At 34.6% G+C, this 14,558-nt stretch overlaps 1 protein-coding gene across 3 annotated transcripts in view; it reads right to left on the bottom strand.

Moving 5' to 3' along the window:
- The window catches only part of LOC123561860 (serine/threonine-protein kinase 11-interacting protein-like), a 208,017-nt gene extending 194,948 nt beyond the window's left edge, over positions 1-13,069 (bottom strand). For 2 of the 3 annotated variants that reach the window (XR_008372706.1, XM_053552821.1), the window contains exons 1-7: positions 12,879-13,056; positions 6,133-6,265; positions 4,518-4,738; positions 3,546-3,713; positions 2,444-2,551; positions 1,965-2,036; positions 198-327 (exon numbers count right to left, since the gene is read on the bottom strand). Coding sequence is in view for 1 of the 3 variants with exons in the window: in XM_053552821.1 (XP_053408796.1) it covers positions 198-327; positions 1,965-2,036; positions 2,444-2,551; positions 3,546-3,713; positions 4,518-4,738; positions 6,133-6,202 (769 nt within the window). In the remaining 2 variants the exon portion in view is untranslated. Of the gene's footprint in view, positions 1-197; positions 328-1,964; positions 2,037-2,443; positions 2,552-3,545; positions 3,714-4,517; positions 4,739-6,132; positions 6,266-12,878 lie in introns of all 3 variants that reach the window. The other variant, XR_008372707.1, reaches the window with a different exon arrangement.
- Positions 13,070-14,558: the final 1,489 nt, after the last annotated feature.

Below are 14,558 nucleotides of genomic sequence, written 5' to 3'. Positions count from 1 at the left end.
CCAGTACTAAAACTTAGCCAAATCGTGACACTGTCACAGACACCATTGTAGTCAATAAATGGTGCAATAGGGTACAACTGCCATCTTTATAGAGTTCTTTAGAATGATGTCAAATGTGAACTGTATTTAATATATTTAAAAGAAAAATCAATGAAAAACTTGAAGAGGTGGATCAAACAGTAAGTATGGAAATTTACCATCTAGACTCTCTAAGTTGTTATTGCGCAACACCAATGTTTTCACTTTCATTCTACTCGCAGAGGAAAACTGAGGCACTGCCTTCAGCATGTTATAGCCAAAGCTGATTCTCTTTAATTCTAACAGACTCTGAAAAACATAACATATAATAATATAATAGTGCGAATCAAATTTATTCTGCAGTTTATGCCCTTCAAAATTCTCCTTTATACCGTCTTAACCAAGTATTCTTAACCAAATACTAAATGGGTTACACAAATAACTTCTAACTTGCAATAATAATGAAAGTCAAAACATATAATTTCAGACAAGATTAATATTATCTCTGGATTCCACTACAGTGGAACATCAGAATACCAGACTTTCAAAATATTAGATACATCTAAACTCCAGACTTTTTTTCTGGTCCCACGAGTGTGCAGTTTTCATAAGTTACTCTGCACATATCTTTATCTTGTTGTCAGGCTTTCTATTTTGTCAACTATAAACTTCATTAAAGGAGAGTCTGCTAGTGCGTGACTAGTAGATTTAGGCTCAGACTAGAATCAAAGAAATACTAGTCTACAGAATGCTGTAGATCTTTACAATATTTAATCCATAAAATTCACCTACAAATACTCTTATTAAGCACGTAATTTCATAACTACACAGACTTGATGCTTTAATGGCATGTAATAATTCATAAAGACAAAATAATCAACTGAATCTGCTCTGCTTCTTACATGGACTAACATGTCACAACAAGCTACTGATTTTGCTCTGTTTTTTATGTGGACTAAAATAGGAAACTGTTTTTCATGTAAAACACCATTCATCCACATTTAAATAAGTACAAGACAGCTCCTCTATACACTGACTGAACACTGCCTGCACCAAGATACATGTGTATAAATTTAGTCATGCCTATATACTATGTGGAATAAATAAGTAATGCCTTTAGTCTATGTGGTAGAGTATGTGGAATAAATAAGTAATGCCTTTAGTCTATGTGGTAGAGTATGTGGAATAAATAAGTAATGCCTTTAGTTTATGTGCAATGAATAAGTTGTGCCTTCAAAATATGTGGAACGAATTAGTTATGCCTTTGGACTATGTGGAATGAATTAGTCATGCCTTTAAACTATGTGGAATGAATAAGTAATGTCTTAAGTCTATGCGAAATAAGTAAGTAATGCCTTTAGTCTATCTGGAATGAATAAGTAATGCCTTTAGTCTACATGGATTGAATAAGAAATGCCTTTAGTCTATGCGAAATAAATAAGTAATGCCTTTAGTCTACATGGATTGAATAAGTAATGCCTTTAGTCTATGCGAAACAAATAAGTAATGCCTTTAGTCTATCTGGAATGAATAAGTAATGCCTTTAGTCTACATGGATTGAATAAGTAATGCCTTTAGTGTACATGGATTGAATAAGTAATGCCTTTAGTCTACATGGATTGAATAAGTAATGCCTTTAGTCTACGCAAAATGAATAAGTAATGAATTTAGTCTATATGGAATGAATAAGAAATGCCTTTAGTCTACATGGATTGAATAAGAAATGCCTTTAGTCTATGCAAAATGAATAATTAATGCATTTTGTCTATCTGGAATGAATAAGAAATGCCTTTAGTCTAAATGGAATGAATAAGAAATGCCTTTAGTTTATGCAAAATGAATAAGTATTGCATTTAGTCTATCTGGAATGAATAAGAAATGCCTTTAGTCTACATGGAATGAAAATAGAATCATTCCCTAATTTGAAAGGGATTATGTAATAATACCTGTAGACAGTCTCCAGTTTTAGTTATGCTGTTGTGACTCAAGTCTATCACTTCAATAAATGGAATATAATTCTGAAAGAATAAAGCTTCAATCAAAATTACATGGACATAGTTTGCATGATATAAACAAAGTTAAACACTCTAAGAGGGTTATATGCCCTAACAAATCAACCCCCAGGTGTACAACCTCTTTGTCATGTTTAAATATATCTAAACATGGTTATGCTATATATTATTTCACAAGTATAACTGTTTTTCAGATATTAGAGCATAAACTTCACAATCTATTTCTTTACAGTTTTATGACAAAAAATGCAAAATGATTTCAAGTGACAAACTCAGCAAAAAATTTAGATATATTTTTGTGAAATAATGTGTTATGACGTAATACTTTCATCCACATTCTTCAAATTTCTAATATAAAAGTGTTGATATGTACTTTAGATCAAGCTGAAGTGTATTCATACAGAAAGACTTACCAGTGACTGGTCGAGCTCCTGTAATGTGTTGAAGCTGAGATATGCTGTTTTAAGATGAGGCCATACCAAACCGGGGGTCCTGTCTCCTCCACAGATCTCCAACAAGTCCTAATTAAAGTAACAATCAAAAATTTATAATTTTTTCATTTAAAAAGTGTATAAGTACAATATTAATGTGTTTTCTTTCATATAATAACATTTGCACAATACCAAGGAATTGGCCTGTGTAGCAACTTAACAAGAGGGATTCTGCAGATGTTGTGTCATGAAATAAATGTCTGCTTACACTATTTTAGCATAACAAGTTTATTTTTCATATTGTTCTGTCAATGGATGGTTAGGTTGAGTTTGCAGGGGGCGGTGGGTCAGAGCTACTAAGAAATATATGAGGACTGGTGTAAATCAAAGACTTGAGATGTCTGGTGGTTGCGGGTTTTGCTAAATTTATTCTCTGTTTAAATGCCAATCTATAAATATACATGTATGAGAAACAAATACAAATGTGCCTCATATCTAAGATGAACTTTGCTGACCTTACGTGAACTCATCTAAATTGCCAGCTGGAAGTCAGTGATGTAAACATGGGCTGGAATACCTTATCATTGACAGATCTTGTATAATCAAAATGGTCAGTGTGAAAGCATGGATAGAGGTTGAATAAGAACTGCTTGATCATTGATAATTCATCCACGTTGTTCATGAATGGGACTACTTTGTGTTGCACATGAACATCCATTGGATGTGACTTGGAATCAAATAAGATGCTATATGATTGTCAGAAATACACTTTAACTTTGGTAGCGGGATAAATCCGCAACCAAAAACAGGTTCTTGTAGGAGTTTAAAGGAAGAGAGGTAACGGTTTCACAACTGAGACAGATTGACCTGCAAATAGAACAGTTATATATTTTAGTTTAATAGAATAACTAGATTTGCCTAGTCCCTAATTATATACAATTTTGTTCAATTAAAAGAATTATGCATCTTCTGAAAGGAATTTGACATGTTAGCAAGCAATGCTGTTTGTTAGATAATTGTCCAAAGGATGCAACTGACCACCTTTAATACACTTTATTTCTTCCAGTTGAATATTCTTCTTTACCTTTAATGTTTGCAAACTTTTGGACACAGTTAACTCTTGCAGCTGACCCCTCAATTTCGACAGTCCTTCAACCATATGGATTGGTACCCTCTTCACCTCCAACACTTGTAATGACCTGAACCTGTGGATCTGTATGGGTGCCTTCATGGTGTATGTGCCATGGATAATCTAAAATTAATCAATATTCTAACATGACCAGCAAATAACCTACATACATGTAGAGCAAAATCTATTTCAGGTTATTCTGCAATAAACCACTCGCGTGCAATGACGTCATCCAATCCAGTTGCGTAGCACGGTCGTAAAAAGTAGTTACCATTTTTTCTAACACTGTTGATACTAGTATGTCGTGTTAGAATCGAAATAATAAGTTCCCAAGTGTGATTTATCATAGAATAACCAGAGTTTTTCTCTCTTATACGAAACAATATATCACTCAGGCCTACGACCTTTGTGATATATTCTTACGCATAAGAACTCAAAACTCGGGTTATTCTATGGTAAACCACGTTTGGGAACTTATTATTTTTTAAGTAACTAAGTCTCGAGGAGGGAATTGTGAAGCATTTTCTGCTGACCATTTTTGATTCCTCTCTTTTCTTGTTAAAAGCATAATTACTATCATCACAACATATTTCATATATTTTAGCAACAGATTTATTTAAACTTCTATATTTTCAATACTGCATCTACAGATCCTTGCTAAATAGCATTAAGACTTAAAAGTTAGTAAACAAAATGAAACAGGTATCTAGTACATAGTACATCCACTGATCCAGTGCACTGTTGTTTCATAAGTCCGGTTTCGTGTGCTTTAAATTTTCTTCAACAATTCCAATTAGGACGTTTTACTTCACATTTTTCCAAACTGTAAAATGTCCTGGCCTCATTCCCAAATCAGTGGCAAAAAACACTGCAAAAGATATTATATATAATACCTAACTAGAAACATTTATAAAAGGTTTATATTACCTTTAAAGCTTTTACTTTCCAGACAAAATCTATCAATATTCTTATGTTTTCTTTCCATGTTTTTAAATCTATCTCATCTTTTTTCTTGTTTTTTCCAGAAAGACTTCCTGATGATTCACCTTCACCAGTATTCTCACTGAACCTCCGGAAATTCACTGCTAGAACACTCAGTGAGCTTGTGGTAAGACACAAGTTTGTCTCCCCTGACAATAATTTATCAGCTGAAATATAAATCATTTTAGACATAAGCAGGAATCAACATAACAGTACCGAGAAATTCACAATTCTGAGGCCATTCTTAATAATTTCCTTTAGCTTTGCTCTGACCCAGAATTTTCCAATACAGAGTCGATCAACTTTAAAGATACAGTATACTGAGGGTACATTTGGGCTAATAATGAATTAATCCTTACATTTTACATGACTTATTTCTGAAGTTACCAGTATACTATAACTGCAACAATCTAAAGTGACTGAAGGAAGGGAACATGATATCTGACCTTTGTACAAAAAATCTGTCACCTTGAAGGTTAAAGAAAGATCGGGTAGGGGTAATTTGGGCGGGTTGGTCAGAGCACCACAAACAAACATTTTTTAAAGATGACCTGTTCAATCTGCCTCCACTATTATTGCTATGGAAAAACAATACATACCTAAACAAAAAAACAGAAAATGAGCCGCATCATGAGAAAACCAACATAGTGCATTTGCGACCAGCATGGATCCAGACCAGCCTGCGCATCCGTGCAGTCTGGTCAGGATCCATGCTATTCACTTTCAAAGCCTACTGCAATGAGAGAAACCATTAGCAAACAGCATGGATCCTGACCAGACTGCGCGGATGAGCAGGTTGGTCTGGATCCATGCTGGTCGCAAATGCACTATGTTGGTTTTCTAATGGCGTGGCTCAAATGCAAAATGTAAAACTTATACCAACTGCGCCAGAGTTTTGGTCTAAATACAAATATGACCTCATTACATGGTTGAAAATAACTTAATATGCATGCTGATCTACTGACCATATAGAAAATAAATTCTAGTAAATGATTTACACACAAGATTTATAGCAAATACATATACCATACAGAAAGAACAAAAGATGGCAAATAAATTTGCTCCACCACTTTTCTGACTTCAAGATGTTTGAAAAAAACCCATATATATCAGTCAAATGCTGTAATTTTGCACTTATGTTACAACTGTTAACACTGTAATGTTTCAATGTTTCATGCATATGGAAAACTGTTTGATGTTTCAATAAAATTATTTACTACCATTATGCAAACATGCATGACTGATTTTAATGTCAAATAGCTACTCGCCAAAAATAAAATAATTTTAAAACATTTTCAACCCACGATTATTTCACTGTAAAGAAGTTTGTTGCTTATAGAATTAACCTTTAGCCTGCTGGCGGCAATTGGTTTGCCTTTGCGACCAGTGCAGACCAAGATCAGTCTGCACATCCATGCTGTCTGATCATGGTCTGCACTGTTCGCTATTCAGTCAGTAAATTTTCAGTGAACACCCCTATGAATAATAAATGGTATTGCCCAAATTGAATGATGGACCAGTCTATTTTAGAATTTTAGCAGGCTAAGGGTTAAAGACTTACAATTTTTCTTGAGCAGTTCTGTTAATTCTATGATCACTTTCCTTTCAGCAGCTTTTGTTGTAGATCCCATTTTGTTTCAGAATACCTTTATATGATGCATGATATCAAATCCTACATTCTAAGTTAAATGTACCTGTAAGAAAAACAAAACTACCTTTAATAATCAATACACAAAGAAGACTTATTTACCAACTTAACAAGCATAAACAAATAGATATAGGTGAAGAATCTACACTTTCTTATTCTATAAAACTGGAGAAAAAAAAACTGCTATGTTAAATAATGACATTTTACTTCCCTGTTTCAAAGTGTTTGTGATATAATGTAATTAACTGCAATCAAAATGTGTAACTTAAGCCGAAATCTAAATGCAAGAGCTGGGACGGGCAACAATTTTATATCCAGCCACATGCCACTATATTACCCATGGGTGTCTTGGTGCCCATTATTCTTAAGCGCCAAAAAATTTTATTAACAGACTTCCAATGCTTGCATCTTTTTCATAACATTTATAAAATATATAACCTATATATTTTGGAATTTTTTAAAGGTCTTTAAAAGCTCTAAACATACAAGCAAAACTGATAATATTCCTTTTAGCTACAAAACTTACAGGTCACTTACTGGAATCATCAATGTTTGACCAGTCTTATAGCTAGCCGTCTCCCCTTATATACTCAAAGGTTTACAGCAATTTATACAGCATTTCTTGATTCCCAAACTGTATTATAGATTTTGAAAAAAAAAAGGTTTGTTTTATTTTAAAGACCATTTTTGCCTGGTTACGTGGGTATTATATTTTTTGTTTTGTATGAAGAGTGCTTTAAAAAAAAAAACTTTCCAAAAACGTATTTACTTAATTATATACTTTCTAAAAATAACAAAAGATACAAACATTTTAGAAAATATTATATTTCAATTGAAGTAATTGCCTTTTTTTATTCCATTGTTTTCCTTTCCTTCATGTCTGCCTGAAACAGCTTACAGTCAAGTCAAAATGCAATTTTTATGAATTAAAGTTATGTTATTGTAGGTCCCAGCACTTAATCAATACTTTAGTCTTTAAGTTCAAACATCCTTTTATACTACGAAAACAAATTCACTTACAAGTTTTACCTACACAATCGCAAGAATGCATTTTCCTATTTGCTACCTGATATTTCTATGTAAAGCAAGTTTTATTACTATTTTCTTTCTTTTCTAGTCCACTCTGAAATCTGAGCACACAAAATAAAATGTATAAACAGAAGTTTAAATAACACCTTGACCACAATACTGCTAAATTTTTTAGTGCAATCAATAAAAGGAACTTATTTACAAAATTTGCTTAGTACCTATATTGTTAATGATGAACTTGCATGGCAACATTTGGTAGACATGAGGGAAACAACTATTCTCGTACACAATGTTGTCTGCCAAAAATATCATTCCACCTGAACAAAATACATTTAAGCATTATTAATCCTAGTGACGTGTAGTGCTTTTGGTTTGTTTGATTTGTATTTTTTTTTTGCCACAAATGTCATATTCAGTTAGCAGTGTTAGAACAAGAGGGCCAAGATGGCCCTAAGTCGCTCACCTGAGTAACACACAATAACAGTTCAACGTGTTTTACCTAGTGATTTCATGGTGACAAATATTCTGAATAAATTTCATTAAGACTGGACCAAAAAACATGGCCTCTTGAGTGTTAACAAGCTTATTCTTTGATTTGACCTGGTAACCTAGTTTTTGACCCTACATGACCCAGATAAAAATTCATACGATATTTCATGCACACAAACATTCTGACCAAGTTTCATGCACATCAACAAGAGTGTTAACAAGCTTTTCCTTTGATTTGATTGGGTGACCTAGTTTTTGACCACATATGACCCAGTTTCAAATTTAGCCTAGGAATCATCAAGATAAACATTCTGTCCAAGTTTCATGAAGATAGGGTCATAAATGTGGCCTCAAGAGTGTCAGCAAGCTTTTCCTTTGATTTGACCGGGTGACCTAGTTTTTGACCCCATATGACCCAGTTTCAAATCTGGCCTAGAAATCATCAAGATAAACATTCTGACAAAGTTTCATGAAGATAGGGTCATAAATGTAGCCTCTAGGTTGTTAACAAGCTTTTCCTTTGATTTGACCTGATGACCTAGTTTTTGACAAGACATGACCCAGTTTCGATCTGGGCCTAAAAATCATGAAGATAATAGTTGTGGTGGACAGATAGCTCAGTAGTTTGCACACTGGCCTTCCAATCCTGAGGTCGGGGGTTTGGTCCCCGGCAGCTACTCGGGAATTTTCAGAAACGCTTTTCAGTGTTTCCCACCCAACTAGAGGTGTACTGGTCAGGAACCCAGGCAATCCTTGCATGTATCAGTGCTATACACTGGGCACGTTAAAGAACCAGGCTGTCTATTCGCAACGAGCTAGGCTAAGTTAGCCAGACAAGCCTGTATCTGATTTCTGATCTCTCTGTCGTGGGGGCTTTGTCTCACTCTGTCCTTCAGGTCAGATCGCTCTGTGTCTATACTAGCAGAGGATGAATTATGCGCCCTGTATGGCTGCATTTGAACTATGTAAAGCGCCTTTGATCGTGAAATTGGTCATGAAAAGGGCGCTATATAAATCTGGTATAATAATAATTATAATCATTCTGTGCAAGTTTGTATCAAATCAAAGCATAAATGAAACCTCTATATGGCTGAAAAGGCCAAACTAGAAAATGTTGCCCCTTTCAGGGGCAGTAACTCCAGAACACATGAAGGAATCTAGCCAGTTTTTGAAACAAGAGGGCCATAATGGTCCTATATCGCTCACCTGTTATCATTGCACTTAAGGACAAGAAATTGATTTAACCAAAAAGAAAAAGAAAATCAAGTGACCCCTGGGGCGGGGTCAATTTTGACCCCAGGTGTCATGATTTAAACAAATTTGTAGAGGTCCACTAGGCAATGCTACATGTGAAATATCTAAGCTCTAGGTCTTCTGGTTTATTTTTAGAAAATTTTTGAAGATTTTCCTATGTAAAATCAAGTGACCCCTGGGGCAGGGTCAATTTTGACCCCAGGGGTCATGATTTGAACAAATTTTGTAGAGGTCCACTAGGCAATGCTACATGTGAAATATCTAAGCTCTAGGCCTTCTGGTTTATTTTTAGAAAATTTTGGAAGATTTTTCTATGTACAATCAAGTAACCCCATGGGAAGGGGTCAATTTGACCCCGGAGGTCATGATTTGAACAAATTTTGTTGAAGTCTGCTAGGTAATGCTACACGTCAAATAGCTAAGAACTAGGCCTTCTGGTTTATTTTTAGAAAATTTTTGAAGATTTTCCTATGTACAATCAAGTAACCCCATGGGACGGGGTAAATTTGACCCCGGAGGTCATGATTTTAACAAATTTTGTAAAAGTCTGCTAGGCAATGCTACACATCAAATATCTAAGAACTAGGCCTTCTGGTTTATTTTTAGAAAATTTTTGAAGATTTTCCTATTTAAAATCAAGTGACCCCTGGGGCCGGGTCATGTTGACCCCAGGGGTCATGATTTGAAAATTTTTTGTAGAGGTCCACTAGGCAATGCTACATGTGAAATATCTAAGTTCTAGGCCTTCTGGTTTAATTTTAGAAAAAATTTGAAGATTTTCCTATGTAAAATAAAGTGACCCATGGGGCGGGGTCAATTTTGACCCCGGGGGTCATGATCTGAACAAATTTTGTAGAGGTCCACTAGGCAATGCTACATATCAAATATCTAAGCTCTAGGGCTACTGGTTTATTTTTAGAAAATTTTTGAAGATTTTCCTATGTAAAATCAAGTGACCCCTGGGGCGTGGTCAATTTTGACCCTGGGGTCATGATTTGAACAACTTTAGTAGTCTAGAGGTCAACTAGGCAATGCTACATGTCAAATATCTAAGCTCTAGGGCTTCTGGTTTTTGAGAAGAAGATTTTTTAAGATTTTCCTATGTAAAATCAAGTGACCCCTGGGGCGGGGTCAATTTTGACCCCGGGGTCATGATTTGAACAAACTTGGCAGAGGTCTACTAGACAATGCTTTACACCAATATCTAAGCTCAAGGGCTTCTGGTTTTTGAGAAGAAGATTTTTAAAGTTTTTCCTTTCGGTTGCCATGGCAACCAGAGTTCTGTATGGAATTCAATTCTTTGAACAATTTTGAAAGGGGGCCAGCCAAGGATCATCCCTGTGAAGTTTGGTGTAATTCTGTCCAGTGGTTTTCAAGAAGAAGATTTTTTTAGAAATTGTTGACGGACGACAGACTACGCACGACAGACGACTGACGACGGACATCAAGCGGTCATAATAGCTCACCTTGTCACTTCGTGACAGGTGAGCTAAAAAACTGAGATCTTATTGTGACTTAAGTTGTGTGTAAGTGTGGCTAAAATCAAATTTAAAATGTCACTTCTATCGTGTTCACAAGGTAAAATTAATAAATTTTGGCTCTTTCAGGGGTCAATCAGGGGCTGTAACTCTGGAACCTACAATTGGATCTGACAGATTCATCATGGAATCCAATATTTATTGTTGTTGAAGATATTTTGCAAGTTTGTATCAAATCAAATCATGAATGAAGTCTCTATATGGCTGCAAAAGCCAAAATGGCAAATTTTGGCCCTTTAAGGGGCCATAACTCTGGAACCCAAGATGGGATCTGGCCAGTTTATTGAAAAGAACTGAGATATTATGCCAGTACAAGTTGTGTGCAAGTTTGATTAAAATTCATTGCAATATGTGGTCTCTATCATGTTCACAAGAAATTGTAAACGGATGACGGACGACAGACAATAATGCGATCACAAAAGCTAACCCTGTCACTACGTGACAGGTGAGCTAATAGCAAATTTTGGCCCTTTAAGGGGCCATAACTCTCAAACCCATGATGGGATCTGGCCAGTTTTCGAAAGAACCGAGATATTATGTCAATACAAGTTGTGTGCAAGTTTGATTAAAATTGACTGCAAAATGTGGTCTCTATCTTGTTCACAAGAAAATGTGAACGGACGACGGACAAAATGCGATCACAAAAGCTCACCCTGTCACTAGGTAAGCTAAAAACAGAAATGATTAGAAGTGAAGTCTGTTACTAAGTGAATTGACAAATATATTTTGAGCGTAAACATGTCACTTGCAATTTGGCTAACAATACTTTGTAAGCTTGTTGAAGTCAGTCATTATGTTGGTCAGTCAAGGATATCTGCTGTGTATTTCACATGTTTTAAAGCAGGGACAAGTGTCATGTTCAAAATTAAAGGTGCAATGCATCCAAATATAAATTAACGTAATGGTATATACATAACTGGTAAATTTAAAGCCACGCATGTAATTTAAAGTGCTTTGGCAATATTATACTATATTTATGGCACCAGGGGTCATCTTGATATTAAAATCCATGCATGAGTAAACATTCATCAAAATTTATGGGGGACTGCATAATTTTAGTTTTGTATATGTATTTTTGAATGCATTATAGTTAGTTCTAATTTTTGTTGTACAATAACTTATCTGCTGATCTGAATAAGACGGTACCTTATTGAGGAAAATCTCCAAACAGATAGTATCTTGTCACAGTGTCACTTGTATACCCAACCTGAATCATCCCACAAAATGGCCTTACTCATTTGGCTTATCAGGATGACTTATTTTATGATCTGGTATTTAATAGTTGTCATCCCTCTAAACCTTACCCGTATCTGAATTTTACCATTAGGAAAATGAAGACATTGAAAAATCCAAAAAGTCATAAAATACTCATCAGACTTACTTGCTCCAATAAATTAAACATTAATATTTGTGTAGAAACTTCAAATGGGTTTAATATACCTCAAAATAATTTTAAATAAGATCAATTATCAGAAATATGATGTGAACAGATGCAAGTAGATCTACCCTGACACTGGTTTCAATACACAGCAGACTGCCGATGACACAAAATTGCACAAACAATACACAAAATATGTCAGGGAGGCAATTTTAAGCTTTAATGTAAATTCATTATCAGAGATGTAATCTTACAAATACATTGTAAATGTACCAGAAAACATCCCTGGCAGATTCTTAACAGAAATATGCAGATTAAGTTTGGACGTGACGGGACAGGGACAGTCAAAAGTTATCACGCTATCCCAAAACATCCTATTATTTGGACTATCCACAAAAGTGAATATGCATTTTGTGATCTGCTATGTTTTACTGACATTCACAGGTCAAAGAGCTATGTACAATACAAATAATTGTATTATTAGTTCTCAGAGATATTGTGTTATCAAAGAGTATGATGACATAATTTTAACATGTCCAAAACATTGCGGAATGATACTAATTTCACTTGGGTAATGATTACATTTTACTCAGACTTTATCTTAGACTCCCTGTGTAAAATCTAAAACTTTTAACTAAAATAAAAGGTATTAAATCGATATAATATTTCAATGAAACTTCTAAGTTTTGTTGTTTGTAGCATCATCTGGGGCATGTGCGGTGAAAAATCTTAATTTGATTTCTAAAATAGTGTGATAAATGTATTTATTTCTAAAGTCACTATATGTTCATTGTAAATATACTTTGTTATACCCAAGTGGAAACTGGCAGGTACTGGAAAATGCAGCTCTCTGATTGGTCAGTAAGAACCCCTAATGTACTGTGATGTCATGATAAAGTTATGAATATATTCTCTATTCCTTTTTGATTTACTAGTCTATAGTGAATGGGTACCTGGGGGAGTGGCATTACCTGACCAGATATACCCGCCCAGTGATAGTCCGAAATCGACGGTTGGGTGAAAGATGTAGATACAAGGGTACTCAAGCACTCGTCCCAGCTCTAATGAAACCTTCGTATCAATATTCTGATTCAGTATTCAAATAATCTGACATATTTTTAGCATAAGCACTCTAAGATTGTATTTCATATAACACTTTAACAACTGACTAATAAAATCTACCTTCTGAAATAATCTAGTTTATAATAAGCAACAAAACCTAAAACCCCGAAAATGATGAATCCGAATAAACTTCCGAAATTTTTTCACATGAGAGACTTTTTAAGTTGTCAAAAAGGATTTAAAAAAAACAAATGTTAAGAAAAAAACGGAAAATAAATTAAACATTTTAAACTTACCGTTTCCCGAAATTAAAAAAGAAGCAAAAAATTCACGAATCGCCAATTTTTTATCAATTAAAACATTTCCTGGTGGGCATATGATTTTTTCCCGGGCAGCGCTTAAAAAATTAAAGTCTCCCCCCAAAAAAAAATAAAAACAAAGGCTGAACACCGCAAAATCCAAAAGTTCTTTATTTCAAAAAGGGAAATGAAGGGGGAATTAGCCATATCCCTCCGTGGTCCCCCGAATTTAGTCCATATCAATATATAGTGAAATTTTTTTTCCCCCTAGAAAGGCCTTTTTCATGCCAGATAAAAAAATTTAAATTTGTGCTTGATTGTAAAAAGGAATTCCGCAAAATTTTTTTAAAAGCTACTTTAAATAGCTTAGAAGAAAATTGGAAGCTCCCTTTTTGTAAAAGAAAAGGGGAAAGTGGGTTTTTTCCCCGATGCCCTAACCTCCCGCAATAAAAAACTTTTTCCCATCACGTGTCCCAGTCCCGTAAACCAGGGTTTCACGAAATTAATGGTAAACCCCCAAATTTTTTTTTGGTATATTTTGTTTCCCCAAAAGACATACCTTCAAGAAAAGGGGTAGCCCTCGCGGGAAGTGAAAGGCTAAAATCTTGAAAAAAACAAAATTTAAAAAAGGGGATTTTAAATTTATTAATATAAAAAAATGAGCAGGGGATGCTTTAATACTTTAAATCCCTTAAAATGAAAAATTCGCAACTTTCGTAAAAATTTTGCTTCAACCGATGAAAAAACTGGTTTTTTTCCTGATCAAATTTTGAGCGTAAGCACCATTTTAAGCCCCCAAAAAAAAAAAAAAAAGGGGCAAATTTTTAAGGGCAAATTTTGGGTTTTTTTTTTGGGAAAGTAGGAAAAATTTCAAAAATTTTAAGGGTTTCCCCACATCTCAGTTTACCCAATCACGCCCACCTTTTGGGGAAGAATGACAAAAAAACAAATTATTTTTTTCGTGTATTTCAAGCTTTTTTTCTTAAAACCCAAAAAATAAAAAATAAGAAAAGTAAGGGCCGTATGATACTAAATTTAAATGAAAAATTGGCATTATTTTAATGCCCCGAAAAACGTTTTTTTTTGCGGGGTGGACTGTCTGTCTGAAGGGGGTAAAATTTCCCAAACAGTACCCAAATTCTTTAAAACTTAAATTTTGGAAAAATTTGTTGAAAAATTTGGATTTTACGTACAAAATTTAACTGAAACCCAAACGTTTTTGGAAAATTTTTGGTATTCTTAAAAGGGCAAAAAGGGGGGCAATTACCGGATACCCTTTCCGGGGCCCCA

Source organism: Mercenaria mercenaria, chromosome 10 (assembly GCF_021730395.1).
Source record: "Mercenaria mercenaria strain notata chromosome 10, MADL_Memer_1, whole genome shotgun sequence".
Classification (NCBI taxonomy): domain Eukaryota; kingdom Metazoa; phylum Mollusca; class Bivalvia; order Venerida; family Veneridae; genus Mercenaria; species Mercenaria mercenaria.
This window is presented reverse-complemented; position numbering and strand designations above follow the sequence as displayed.